General features: G+C 34.8%; 1 protein-coding gene and 1 long non-coding RNA gene across 4 annotated transcripts; both read left to right on the top strand.

Annotated features, from left to right (window-relative positions):
* The first annotated feature begins 1,089 nt into the window (after nt 1–1,089).
* On the top strand, nt 1,090–2,814 carry LOC133827953 (small ribosomal subunit protein uS15-like). Its single transcript, XM_062258840.1, has 3 exons — nt 1,090–1,095; nt 2,115–2,253; nt 2,627–2,814. The coding sequence occupies exons 1-3, from the start codon at nt 1,090–1,092 to the stop codon at nt 2,812–2,814; spliced, it is 333 nt and encodes a 110-aa protein (XP_062114824.1).
* A 4,253-nt stretch (nt 2,815–7,067) lies between these two features.
* LOC133825401 (uncharacterized) lies at nt 7,068–10,342 on the top strand. 3 transcript variants are annotated; one of them, XR_009888612.1, is made up of 4 exons: nt 7,068–7,345; nt 7,428–7,506; nt 9,053–9,118; nt 10,184–10,342. It is a non-coding gene; the product is annotated as an uncharacterized LOC133825401 (long non-coding RNA). The 3 variants fall into 3 exon arrangements; XR_009888614.1 differs by lacking the exon at nt 9,053–9,118; XR_009888613.1 differs by lacking the exon at nt 9,053–9,118 and having other exon boundaries at nt 7,428–7,513; nt 10,191–10,342.
* Nucleotides 10,343–12,491: the final 2,149 nt, after the last annotated feature.

The raw sequence follows: 12,491 nt of genomic DNA, 5'->3' as shown, positions 1-12,491 counted from the left end.
CCCTGCAAACCCATCTTTCCCCTGTTTTTCCTCAGCCAACCTTACCCAAAAACCATCCTAAATCATACCCAAAGCCAGAATTAAATCCTAGTACAACATCATAATCAAGTCAGCAACAAAACCCCATCTCAATCTCCCTCAAAAACTCCACCAAAAACTCAAATTCATAACCTTGAGCCTCAAAGCTCAAGAACAATAAAAAACCAAAACATAACTGAATCAAAAACAAGGATTGGTACTTACCTCAAATGTGGATTAAATCCTCCTAGCTACAGGTAACCCAACCTAGTCTCAAGAACATCAACCACACCAAGTTCAAACTTCCAAGCCTTGAATTTCACTAACTTTGCCCCAAAACCAAGCCAATACTAGAGAGAGAGAGAGTGAACCGAGTGAAACATAGAGGGAGAGAGAGAGAGCTGATTGTATTTGTTTACTCTATTTTTGGTTTCCTTCAACTAAAGGAGAGAGCTGATTGTATTTGTTCACTAGCGTTGGCACAAAATGACCTAAATGCCCATAGGGTCAATTCTATCTCTCAAAGCCCCTCAAGGGCAATTTTGTCATTTGCCACATACCCTTTAATCATAATTAACGCCTTATAATTTCCGTTACTTCCAATATCCTCGAGTAGTTACCAAATCATTTCTCATTACCCGATCAATCTTCATAATATACTAAATTATCAAATTACCCCTAGGCTCACCCTTAGCTGGTATTTGACCCCGTTATGACTAAACCAATAACTTGCTACCTAGGATTGCCTCGTGTCGAATAAATCAAATATATCCACATAATAATGTGGTCTCAACCTATAAACACATACAAATATGCCATCAATTGGCCAAATTTACTAAAATGCCATTCTAATAAGAAACGAGCCCACATGCATGCAAATATAGTCATATAATAATACAACTCACATAATCATGCATATTATCACATAATAATACAATAAACCAGTTATTGCCCTCCTGGCCCCCTAATCAAGGCACTAAGCCACATTAGGGAATTTGGGACGTTACAATTGTTGCCTCAACCGGGAGCATGGCCTCATACCCATAAGCCATAGAGAATTTCGAGTGGCCAATGGAGGTCTTGGCAGTGGTGTGGTAACTCCATAATGCCCTTGGTAAATCCTCGGGCCAAGCGCTTTTCGACTATTCAAGCCTTTTCTTCAAGGTGCCTTTGAGCGTCTTGTTGACTACTTCCACCAACCTGTTTGCCTACGGGTGGGACATAGAGGAAAAGCTCTTCATAACTCCATGTCGCTGGCAGAATTCCATGAACACCTCAGTGTTAAACTGTAGGCCGTTATCTTTCTCGGAAGCTCGTAGTGGCAAATGATGTTCTTGATGATGAAGTCCAGTGCCTTCTTAGAAGTTATTGTAGCTAATGGCTCGACCTTGACCCACTTTGTGAAGTAATCGACCGCCACTATTGCATATACCACTCCTCCTTTTTCTGTGGGCAATGAACAACACTACATCAAAACCCCCTTTCAATAACACATCATTATAAGACTATTAAAACAGTATTATAATATATATAAAGTAAATGAGGTAAAGTAAACAAAAGTTAAATTAAAACGCGACAACTGAAAAAAAAAAGCGGCAAATGAATGTGTTATATTCTTTTCCCTATTATGTGCAGTATACTCCCCTTTTCCATCTCTTTCTCTGTCTCATTTTCCATCATATTTTCCTTCTCTCCTTTCTCTTCCTGCTATACTCATCTCTATTTTCCCAAACCATAGCTGGAAAATAATTGGTAAAGACTCAACCTTTATCACCACCTCCTCTCTTGGACGCAACCTCCTACTCGAGCCTTGATGAAGAAAAAAAAATGGAGCCAAAGTAAATCTTAAGATATATGATAAATATAAACTATGCTTCTCTATAATTTTTTATTTGAAATTTTGACTATACTTTTCTTGAGAATCACTTCATTCACAAGCCATGTTTTTAGATGATATATATATAAATATAATATTTGACATTTCCCTCACTACTCTCCCTCATCTCATTGTATCTCCCTAAATCTCTCGTGACCTTCTCTAGGTTGGGATATGAAAATTTCTATTAACAAGCTTATTTTCAGTGTGATGGTGTTAGGTTGATGAGAACATTTGCAAGTTTGCAAAGAAGGGTCTTACTCCATCTCAGATCGGTGTGACTCTTCGTGACTCTCACGGTATTGCTCAGGTTAAGAGTGTTACTGGAAGCAAGATCTTGCATGTTCTCAAGGCCCACAGTAATCATTCTTAGTGTTTTGTTTTATGAGCTCAAGAGTATAACCTTATTTTCAGTCAATGTTGAGCCTTATCTTCGGTCATTGTCAACCTATTTCATTGCTTTTTTTTGGTGGAAGAAATTTAGGTCTAGTTAACTGTTTGCTAAATATTTGAATGAGCGAAGGGAATAATTAATTTTTATGGTTTTTCATTTGTTTAATTTTGGGTAATTGGGATTATAGTGTAATTGAGCTGGTTGTTTTTCTTGTTTGAGTATCTTAATACGATTATTGAATGATTAAGGGCATGTAGCCTTTGGTTGGGCGATGTCTTATCTGTATGTCTTAGTTGATTGGATTTCTTTGTTTTTATAAAATTGATTTTGTTTGTTAGGTCTTGCCCCTGAAATTCCTGAAGATCTGTACCATCTTACTAAGAAGGCAGTCTCTATTAAGAAGCATCTCCAGAGGAACAGGAAGGACACGGATTCCAAGTTTCGATTGATTTTGGTTGAGAGCAGGATTCACAAACTTGAACGTTACTACAAGAAGACCAAGAAGCTTCCCCCCCTTTGGAATTAGTAAGTATTTTTGTTTCTCCATGTCTACCAGTCTATAACTTGTTAATAGAAATGCCATTCTTTGTATCTGTTCGTTTATTAGAGAATTGAACTGTGTCTTTTATTTATTAGATAAAATAGAAGCGAATAGAAGATTTGAGTAGTATCTGCTCAAGCTTTTATTTATTAGAAAATTTTATTTATTAGATTCAGCATGCCTATTTACTTGAAATCAAAAAATTAATATGAAAAACTCAATGTAAAGTTAAAAAAGAGTTAAGGTTCAACCAATCATTTTTTCTTACAAGAGAGCATAAACATGGGAAAAAATTGAGTAATTTTAATTGTTGGTATAAATGAAATGAGAGTGGTGCTGATCATATAGTTGTGTTTAGGAGTCCACTTAGCAGTTGGCTGGGTTTTGATGGTGAGCTTCAGTAAATTACTTTTGGATTTGTTCTACGGGTGTGAGAGAAGATTCTCTCTTTCTATCATATTCATATGTTAAAGTTCCACTCCTTTTTATCTTTGTGGTGTATTCTTCTTCACTTAAATGGGTTTTGTGGATTAAGTTGGGATAAGATTGTATACTAGTTTTTGTAATGAACCCACTGATGCTTGTTTGTTTTTATTGAATAGCCTTTACCACTGGTTTTCTGGGACCATAATTTTATAAATTCAAGGGTGAAAAGTGGAAGCTTTCCAATAAGATAACAATATATGTATATATTGTTAGACAATGTAATATTACATGATTAGTTTTGTGTTTCTAGTTTGTTAGTTTTGCTAGCTTTAGTTGTATTCAGTTATACTGTTACAACTTCCATTTACTTCTATGTTGTGTATTGTTATAGTTGTAAAGTTCTATATATAAATAAGATTTGCCTGAGTCTCAAAATCTTCTTTAGAGCTCCTTTTTCTCCATTTACATTCTTGAATTAACTTGGTATCATAGCCAATCCTTCCTCTGCGTATTCCTTTTTTTTTTCTCTACTTCCTGTTTCTTCTTTGTTCTTGCTCTGTAGCTCCCATGGGTACTTCTGATGGTTCTGATCATTCTTCCTCCATTTCCACATCTGCACATCCATTCTTCTGTATAGTGTGTTCACACTCCTGGGTTGGGCTTGCTTCCCTTGTATATTCAGTTTAAAAAAATTAGAGACACATATCAAGTTAGGGGTCGTAAGCCTAGGCTTTTTTTGGGGCTTTTTTTAGGCTTTTTAAAACAGATTTTTAAGTTATTAATAACCCAAATAACACCTAAAAACACTATTTTGACCTTCACCTCTCGACATCTTTCATAATTGTGATTGTAATGTTTGCCTGACCTTCCTCACAATGCTTTCCCCTGCAGCTTATTTAGTCCTATTATAATCGTGCCACTATTTTTTGTTGTGGGTCTTGGGCTCTTTGCAAGGGGATTCCCACTTGTAATGTCTAGAAAATTATGTTACTTTTATGTCTTCATAACATAACATTATTAAATAGCCCTTAATAACACTTTCTTTTTTCCTTGTTCTGTATGCAGCTTGCTAGCTGTGTAGAAATTGGCCTGCCTATGCTAATATTCCTGGTTATCTCCCAATAGATTGTACAAAATTACTTAACCCGCCACTTTCAGTTCTCAAAACTTTTGCTCAGCATAAAATAACTGTACATGTTCTGTTGCAGTATTTGAAGCGCATCCATTCCACGACTCATCAAATTCTTGAAAGGTTTGCTTTGCTTTTATCTTATCCAGCAATAAAAAGTCTTATTTTTGGCTGCTACCCTATTTAATTTTTTTGTTACATATTGTTTTTAAGTTGCTGAAATATTATTTATTTTAGTATTTTAGTAGCTGAATATAAGATAGAATGAGCAGAAATGATGATGATTATGAAAATGATGATTTTTTTGGACATTTGAGTTGGAATATGTTTCTTTATGTTAAGGTTTAACCATTAGTGAATATAGTTTATGATTTTAAGACTCGTAACAATTAATTTCATGAATTTTATAGTTTTATTGTATCATTTAATTTTAATTTTGTATTAATCTTTTAGGTATTAATTATATTCTTTAGGTTATGGATCGAATTGGCAAGGAGCATTGCAAAATTAATTAACTTGTTTATTAATTGCAAGAGGTACAAAAGTATGTTCTCTTAACTCTTTTATTAATATCATACAAATGTTAGAGGACTTTGAATATCTTAAATATTCATTCATAGAGAAGTAGATTCTGAGATTAAAATTGTGTGCTGCGGTGATAACAAAAGGTTGAAAACTTGTGTGTCTTAGAGAAGTAGGTTCTGGAAAATTTGTTTGTGTGTTGCGGTGATATAAGGAATAAAACTTATTGTGTGTTGTTTGAATTTTTTTACTTGGTATTGATAGATGGTTAGGTAAGCTTTTATATGGGAAATGATATGCAGATTTTGTCTAGAATTATGTATTATCTTCTTACAAATAAATTGTGTTTGCTTGAATGTGTTTGATTATATTGTTAGATATCTCACCTGGAGTGTGGATAAGGGTAGTTTTCACATCCCAACTTCACAAACAAAATTAAGACAGAAAAATACAGTACTTGATGAAAAATTAAGACAGAAAAAATAAATTTTAAAATGTTATAAGAGGTTTATAATAGAGTGAGAAAAAATAAAGATGCCAATAGAATTATCCTAAAACTAGTTTTCCTATACAGTAGAAAATAAACTATGACTAGCAGATATGAACAACTAGTGTTAAAGAGTAATTGTGATTGAATCAGTACATTTTATACATGTACTTTGGACAAATAATAGTATAACTAACTTTCTCTTCTCACAATTCTATTAATAAAATATTATTTCTACTAAATACAATTAGTCTCATAACATTGTCTTGTAATTCAAATCATAATCACTTCTCTGTTAAAATCATTCATAACATTGAATTTCATTGGATACTTAGTGGGTTTGAGAAGAGAGGAGCAATGAAGAAAAATGTTCCTCCATAAACTGCATAGATATGATACTTCAAAGATATTTATCAGCCCCTGTGTTGATCAATCTAGATGTATGGGTTTACATACACAAATAATGACTCTACATCACTAAAATAATTTCACCTACTTTCATGATTAATATACCATAGTATTACAATTTGAAACACCTGCAATGGTTTTTCTCTTAAAAAGTAATAGCATATCAAGAAAAGGGATGGATAGCACCAAATAACTTTCATCTCTCTCTCTTTCTATCTTTGAAGTTCATAGAAAAGGGATGGGGATGGGGTGGTAATAAAACGACTATCATTCCTCATTCCATTTATATTTTTAAAACTCAAAAAGAAAATTGAAAAAAAAAACAAAATTTATCACAAAAGTTATACATATAATTTCTAAAAAGAGGGGTAAATAAAAAAAAATAGTTACCAGCAATGTTCTTGGATTTCTTCTTCTTCTTCTTCTTAATTTTGCAACCTTTTCCATGTTGAACAGTAGTGCACTTCGCAGCTATATAAATTTAATAGAAAAGAAGATATAAGCTATGGAATTATTGTATATATTCTTATCACATGTTCGTATATAAATTTTGTAATTATGTACAAGACAATAAGTAGTAGTAAACCATGTTATGAAAATCAGGAAAGAAAAAAAGTAGTAGTAAACAACTATTGTTTGATCCATCTTGCTACGATACTAGGGTGTTGAATGTGTAACGTCCTACGTTTTCGGGTACCTTTAAACGACTCGGGTCGGGATTTTTCCCCCGGGTTAAGAATATTATTTTAAATAATATTATATTTTGTTTGTAAGTATTCCATGAGTTATTGCTAGCCAAAATATGAATTTTGTGGTTTTAAAAGTCAAGATAAGACTTTCGGTCCTGGACCGACACAAAAACCCTGATCGGGTAAAAATCTCGGAAAAGAAAACGAAAAATCATGGAAATTATATTTTGGGCATAAAATACATTCATAAAAGTTAAAGTTTGGTCAAAAATAATAAACCTAAAAGAAAATGGAAATTTTAAGGCATTTTGTGGTAAATGCCTAATTTTGCCGAAATGGGGAATTTTATTCCATGAATGGACCTTAGGTTAAATTTTATTATGTGATTAATTAAATTAAATGTGAGAGACATTAAATTTAATTAATTAATATTAAGTTTGGGGATTAAAACTTAATAAGAGTGAAAAAGGTGTCAAAAGCAAATTTGGACTTTTCTTCTTATGAAACTTTTATTAACCTTTATAAAAAAAAATAATTATATATAACATAGATAAAATGCAAAGGGTGGCCAGCCATGTGCTACTTTAGAGTGGTGTGAATCCAATGTTATAAAGTTTAACTCCCATTTAATTAAGAAGTCAAGTGGGCAAGTGGGTAGAAAAGCACTCAAGTACTTTGTGATATTTTGAAGAGTTTTGTGAGCAATTCCCACACTAAGAACCGACCACTCTCCCTCTCTCATTCACTCATCTGATTTTTGAAGACCTCTCAAAGTGTTCTCTCCTTTATTCAACCTCGAGAACACCAAGGAAAACTTGGAGGCTAAGTCTTGGTCTAGGAAGTATTTTCCCTAAGGTAAAGCTTCACTAATCTAGGCTTTTGTAAAGTTTTAAGCTTAGAGTTTGAAATAGCTAATTAACTATGTTGTTGGGGGAAGTTGGTTAGGGATTTTGAAAGGTTTTGAAGGAGTCAAAGCTTATAGGAAGGTCCAAACCTTAAGCAAGAACACCAAAGAGGTAAAAAGTTTACTTTTGATGATTTTGTTGTAGAGTTTTTAGTTTTAAGCATTATTTTGTATATTTAATGCTTAAAGTTTCTTGTTGGTGATGTAATAAGGTTATGGTAGTTGTTTAATAATTTTTATGATGCATGTGTATTGATTTTTGAAAATGGGAACCAAAACCCCCAAGGGTTTTGTAGGATACCCTAAAACAAAACATGTTTTAAGCTGTGACTTCCAAGGGGTCAAGCAGCCACTGTATATTGTTTTTGTAAAATTAAATTGTACTGTGATGTTGTTGAGATTGAGTACATAAAATTGAGCTTTTGAAACACTAAAAAATGTTTAGAAATGAGTAAGTTATGCTATTTCAAAGTTTAGGTAAAAAACTGTTTTTTCGTATTCTTATTTTCGGAACCAAGTTTGGACAGCCACTGTATAGGGCAAATGAACCCAGTTTTTTCTAAACTTTTGTGGACATATTTCTGGCATAACCTATTATTCCACTGTAAAATTTGGTAAGAAAATATTGAACGGTTTGAAAGTTATTAACTGTCAAAGTTTGGAAAAAATAAGGACTTGAAAATAAGGTCATTTTTACCTCATTGTTGGAAAATGATTTCACCAATAAAAAATGCTCATTTTGACCTAAGATTTCACAAAGACCTAAATGGCATAACAAAAATGGAATTGGGAAATTTTGGTAACAATTGGGTAAGTAAATTTCAAGTTATGAACTAACGAAGTATGTAGTTAAAAATGTGAAAAATAGGTTTTTCACACTTGGTGTAAAAATGAGATTTTGGAACATAAGGTAAAAAGTAAAATTTTGCTTATTTCAAGATATAAATTGGTAAGTCTTGAAATCATATTTTCACTAAAATTACCCCTTTGAGTTTAAATGAATTATTTTTATTAAAGAGTTTTTATTCTTTCTAAAAATAAGAGATTTAATTTATTAATAGTTAATAAATTAAAAGAGGGTTTAAAACCCTATATTTTGAGAAAATAATTAAATGAATTATTTTTCTAGTAAGTAAAAATTGATTAATTGCTTTTGGAAAATTAATTAGTCAAAATGAGAAATTTATAACGATTTTCCTAATTAAGACAAATTAGGCAATTTTCTTAAATCGGTTTTTAGATATTAAAACCTTAAGAAAACTAAAAGGAAAATTTAAAGAGTTTATTTTCTTTAAAAATAATTAAGGAATTTATTTGTATTTTCTGGATATAATACGGCTAAAATCTTACATATTTTAACCGACTAGTCGAAAGTGCGGGTTAATAGCGATACCTTGAAAGAATAAGATTTTTAGCGGATTGTGGGAAATACCATTGTGATACCCGAGCCTAGGTATCGAGACCTTAGGATAGGTCTCCCCGAGACTTAGGGTTTAGTCTCGAATATTTTGTATGACTTTCCTTAATAGGTTTAAAACCAAATAAGGATTATAAATCCTTACAAATGACTTTTATTAAAATGACCAAACTGCCCAAAATAATAATAATGAATTATGAGTGCCATAATTAATCCGAGTATACTGTATGGATAACTACAGTATTGGCTAAGCGTAACTGGACTGAACGTTGGAGGGTGAAAACCTGCTGAGCGCTAAGGACTCCAAGTAAGTCAACTTATATTGTATGGCTGCAACATGAAATGATTATTGTCTTGTATGTTAGTATAGGGATACATGCACATATATAGGCTGTCATAGAAAGTTGCTTAGAGACGTTAGTCTAGTGAGTGCTGATTTAGAAAATATGAACGGTAGAAGTCTGTCATATCCTAGACGATTGATCCCCGTCACACTGCTTGATTTTATTTATGTCCGGTTCATTACCGCGACGAGTGGCCATGAGATGAGGATAAGCTGGTTAAACCTAGGGGCGCCAAGATAAATGGGACCTAGGGGCCCTCATGCTTACTTAATCATTGGACGGTTAGAATCCGAGCAAGTGCTCTGATAAGTTATTCCCGGATAGCAGCCATGAATATTGGCCATTCAGTGAGAGTGCCTAGAGATACTAGGGGTTGCCAAGATTGAGTGAGGCTGAACACCCTAGGGGCAACTGCTCACCAGCACCACTGATTAACATAGAAGTCTCCGTAAAACCGTGTAAATTGGATTACACTCTTGAATAAGTAGCGATGCCCTAGGTAACACGATAGTTACCCTTGATGAGAATATTTATTGGCTAGATCTTAGTGTGGAGACTCGGTTCTCTTTTACAGATTAGCAATTATGTTGGAGGGCGCGTTACGGCTGAAATGTTGGAAATTGTCGAGCGTTGGTCTCGAATTATATGGTGATATAATATATCAGCTTGCTCTGGGATTTTCTGAGTGCAGGGATATAATTGTTGATAAGATATGGTTGTGATATAATATATCTGCTTGCTCTGGGATTTTCTGAGTGCAGGGATATAATTGTTGATAAGAATTAGCTGTGATATAATATATTTGCTTGTTCTGGGATTTTTTTTCTGAGTGCAGGATTTTTATCTAGTTATGAATTAATTTATCATTGGTTATCAGGCATGACCATAAGTTTGCCAGGATGTTTTGGCGTTCTTGAAATTGATTGTGTAGGGTCCGGATGTGGGGCAGAACCCTAATTCTCTACATGCTTTGTTTGAAGGTTGATCTTACTAAGCGTTTTCGCTTACCTAGCTATTTCATGTTGTAGGTAAGAGCAAGGGCAAGGCAGAGCAGTGAGCGCTGGAGTCTTCCTTGCAAATGTACATGTGGACCGACCTTTTGGGAAGCCTTTTTATTTTTGGAAATGTTGTGTAATTTTCCTAAACTAGGCTCACTCTAATCTTTATAAAACATGTTTGTAACTAAATGTTAAGTATGGCCATACGACTTTTTAAAAAGTTTTATTTTCTATGGGTTTTTGAGACATTTTGTTAAATGAAAACATTTATATTTCCGCATTATCGAGTCTTGAAAATCCGGGTCGTTACAGAATGATGCTCTCTAAACTCAACTAGTACTACTACTAGTCCATGACAGTTCTAAACCACCCATAATAATAAAATAAAAAAAAATAAAAAGTACTACACGACAGTTGAAAGTTAATTCAACCACTTATTCAATCTTTTTTGTTTAGCCAAAGTCAACTAAATTTACTTTCCAGGTAGTTAAAGGTCAGTCAGTTTATCACATTTTCATGTACATTTCATGGCTATTATTTGGTGTTGGAGATTATTTTCTTCTTAAATGTCCCTTTGACCTTTATCTAAAAAAAGCATAATAAGGTATTCTAAAACAGTAAGCATTGATAGGATGGATAACCCATTAGTCAATTACATCAAACTCTTGTATATGAAAAATACTATCGATTATTGATATGAGTTCAGTGAGTGAGTGAGAGAGACATATAAGACTTTATTAAAAGGGAATGCAAAAATAAGAGAATAGGATCAAAAGTTATATGCCATCTCTGTTTTCATAAAAGTCTACAAAAAAAGTCCAAAACATGTAATAAAGGAAGACCACGCACAGTGTAACATGCCAGCCTTGAGGGCATGTTACAAGCTAGGATGGTGCTCGGTCAGATGCGCACGAAAGGGTGCAGGCTGGTGATCATGCTGATGCCTAGTTTGTACGGCTGTGGCATTTTCGTAAATATCTTCAATAATGCCCAGAAATGGACGGGACTTGTTAGGTTCCATATTGAAGGGTTAATGAACGTAATGGTATGTTTAGATTTGGGAGATTCGGAGAAATGGCAAGCTGAGAGCCAAATATGTCTCCCAAGAAAAAATCATATATGTTCCTAGTAGAAGGTTAAAAGCTCAGAAGGCTCTTTGTAGGGAGAGCACCTGGTGTCAGCTCTCCACCACCCCCTGGCGCAGGTGCATCAAGTGAGCTACTGCTAGTTGGGAGGACTAGTAGGGCGGGCATATGAGGACCATGAGGGACTCATATTTCTCCATGAGTAGGAGTACTCATGGACATTACCAGGCCGCCCCAGTAGTGTGTCGAAGTGTGCTGCCAGAGGTTTAAGGGTACGGTTCCCTTGGCTTGCTGGGATGCCGCTTGCATGGAATGTGGTCCGAACCTTCCAGAGATGTCGTGGTGCGCCATGGCCATGAATCTCGACATGAGATGGCACGGGAAGTCATTCGTGGGACTTGTTAGCATGAAAGCATTGGAGGGTGCACTATGCTTGAGTAGGACAGAGGTCCAGTGTGTGCTACTAGTCTGGCAGCCAGTCTCGAGGGCCTACCAACATGCATGATGTTATGGTTCCTTGAGGATTGGACCATGGACGTATGGGAGTCCTTGGTCTGTGACGTGAGCTAATCGGATAGTATCGAATGGGACATGATGGGAGGTGTTGGCACGTCAGCTTGGTGTTGTCTCTTAGCCACACATGCTACCTTGACTTGTGAATGTCTGGGTGAGCATCGGTGTTGGGATTTGCCTTGCCATAGTGAGAACCTATGGACAGTGTGAGTGTCTTGGCTAGATAGCCTTGATGCATGATTGCACTCATAGATGCTTGAGAGCATCACTCAGCGAGAGTTGTTCGAGAGACGGAAGTGTGCAGAGGCACACGGTTGCGCGAAAAATGTGCCCATTGTTATTCGAATGGTTGGAAGGCTGACCTTGGCTCAGAAGAGTCAAGGTGCCGCACGGGCATTTCCGCTGTCAAAATGTCAGCCCGTGACACACAACCTTGCCAAGCTACCTATAATACGTATGATTATATATACATACCCCACTTTGACCTAATTTTAACAACGCAAAGTGGATCCACTCCAGACACACATGAAAGAAAAAAACAGCCAAAAGTTATTGGGTGAAATATATGTATCGATTGTGTTATCACGTTTCGCTATCAACTATCCAAATGGTAAAAGACAAGATTTCAATTCTCAAGTGGATTTTTCCCATTATTCAAAACTAAGTCTGAAGATGGTTTCAGACTAGAAAAAATTAAACAGGACAAGTAAATGATGAAACAAAAATAGATTTTCATAAAT

Source organism: Humulus lupulus, chromosome 1 (genome assembly GCF_963169125.1).
Source record: "Humulus lupulus chromosome 1, drHumLupu1.1, whole genome shotgun sequence".
Classification (NCBI taxonomy): domain Eukaryota; kingdom Viridiplantae; phylum Streptophyta; class Magnoliopsida; order Rosales; family Cannabaceae; genus Humulus; species Humulus lupulus.
Note: the sequence above shows the minus strand (reverse complement) of the source record. Positions and strands in the feature narration are given on the sequence as shown.

Coding starts and splice junctions, on each gene's coding strand:
- LOC133827953 (XM_062258840.1), top strand. Junction 2,254..2,626: donor GCATGTTCTCAAGGCCCACA/GTAATCATTCTT, acceptor TTTGTTTGTTAG/GTCTTGCCCCTGAAATTCCT.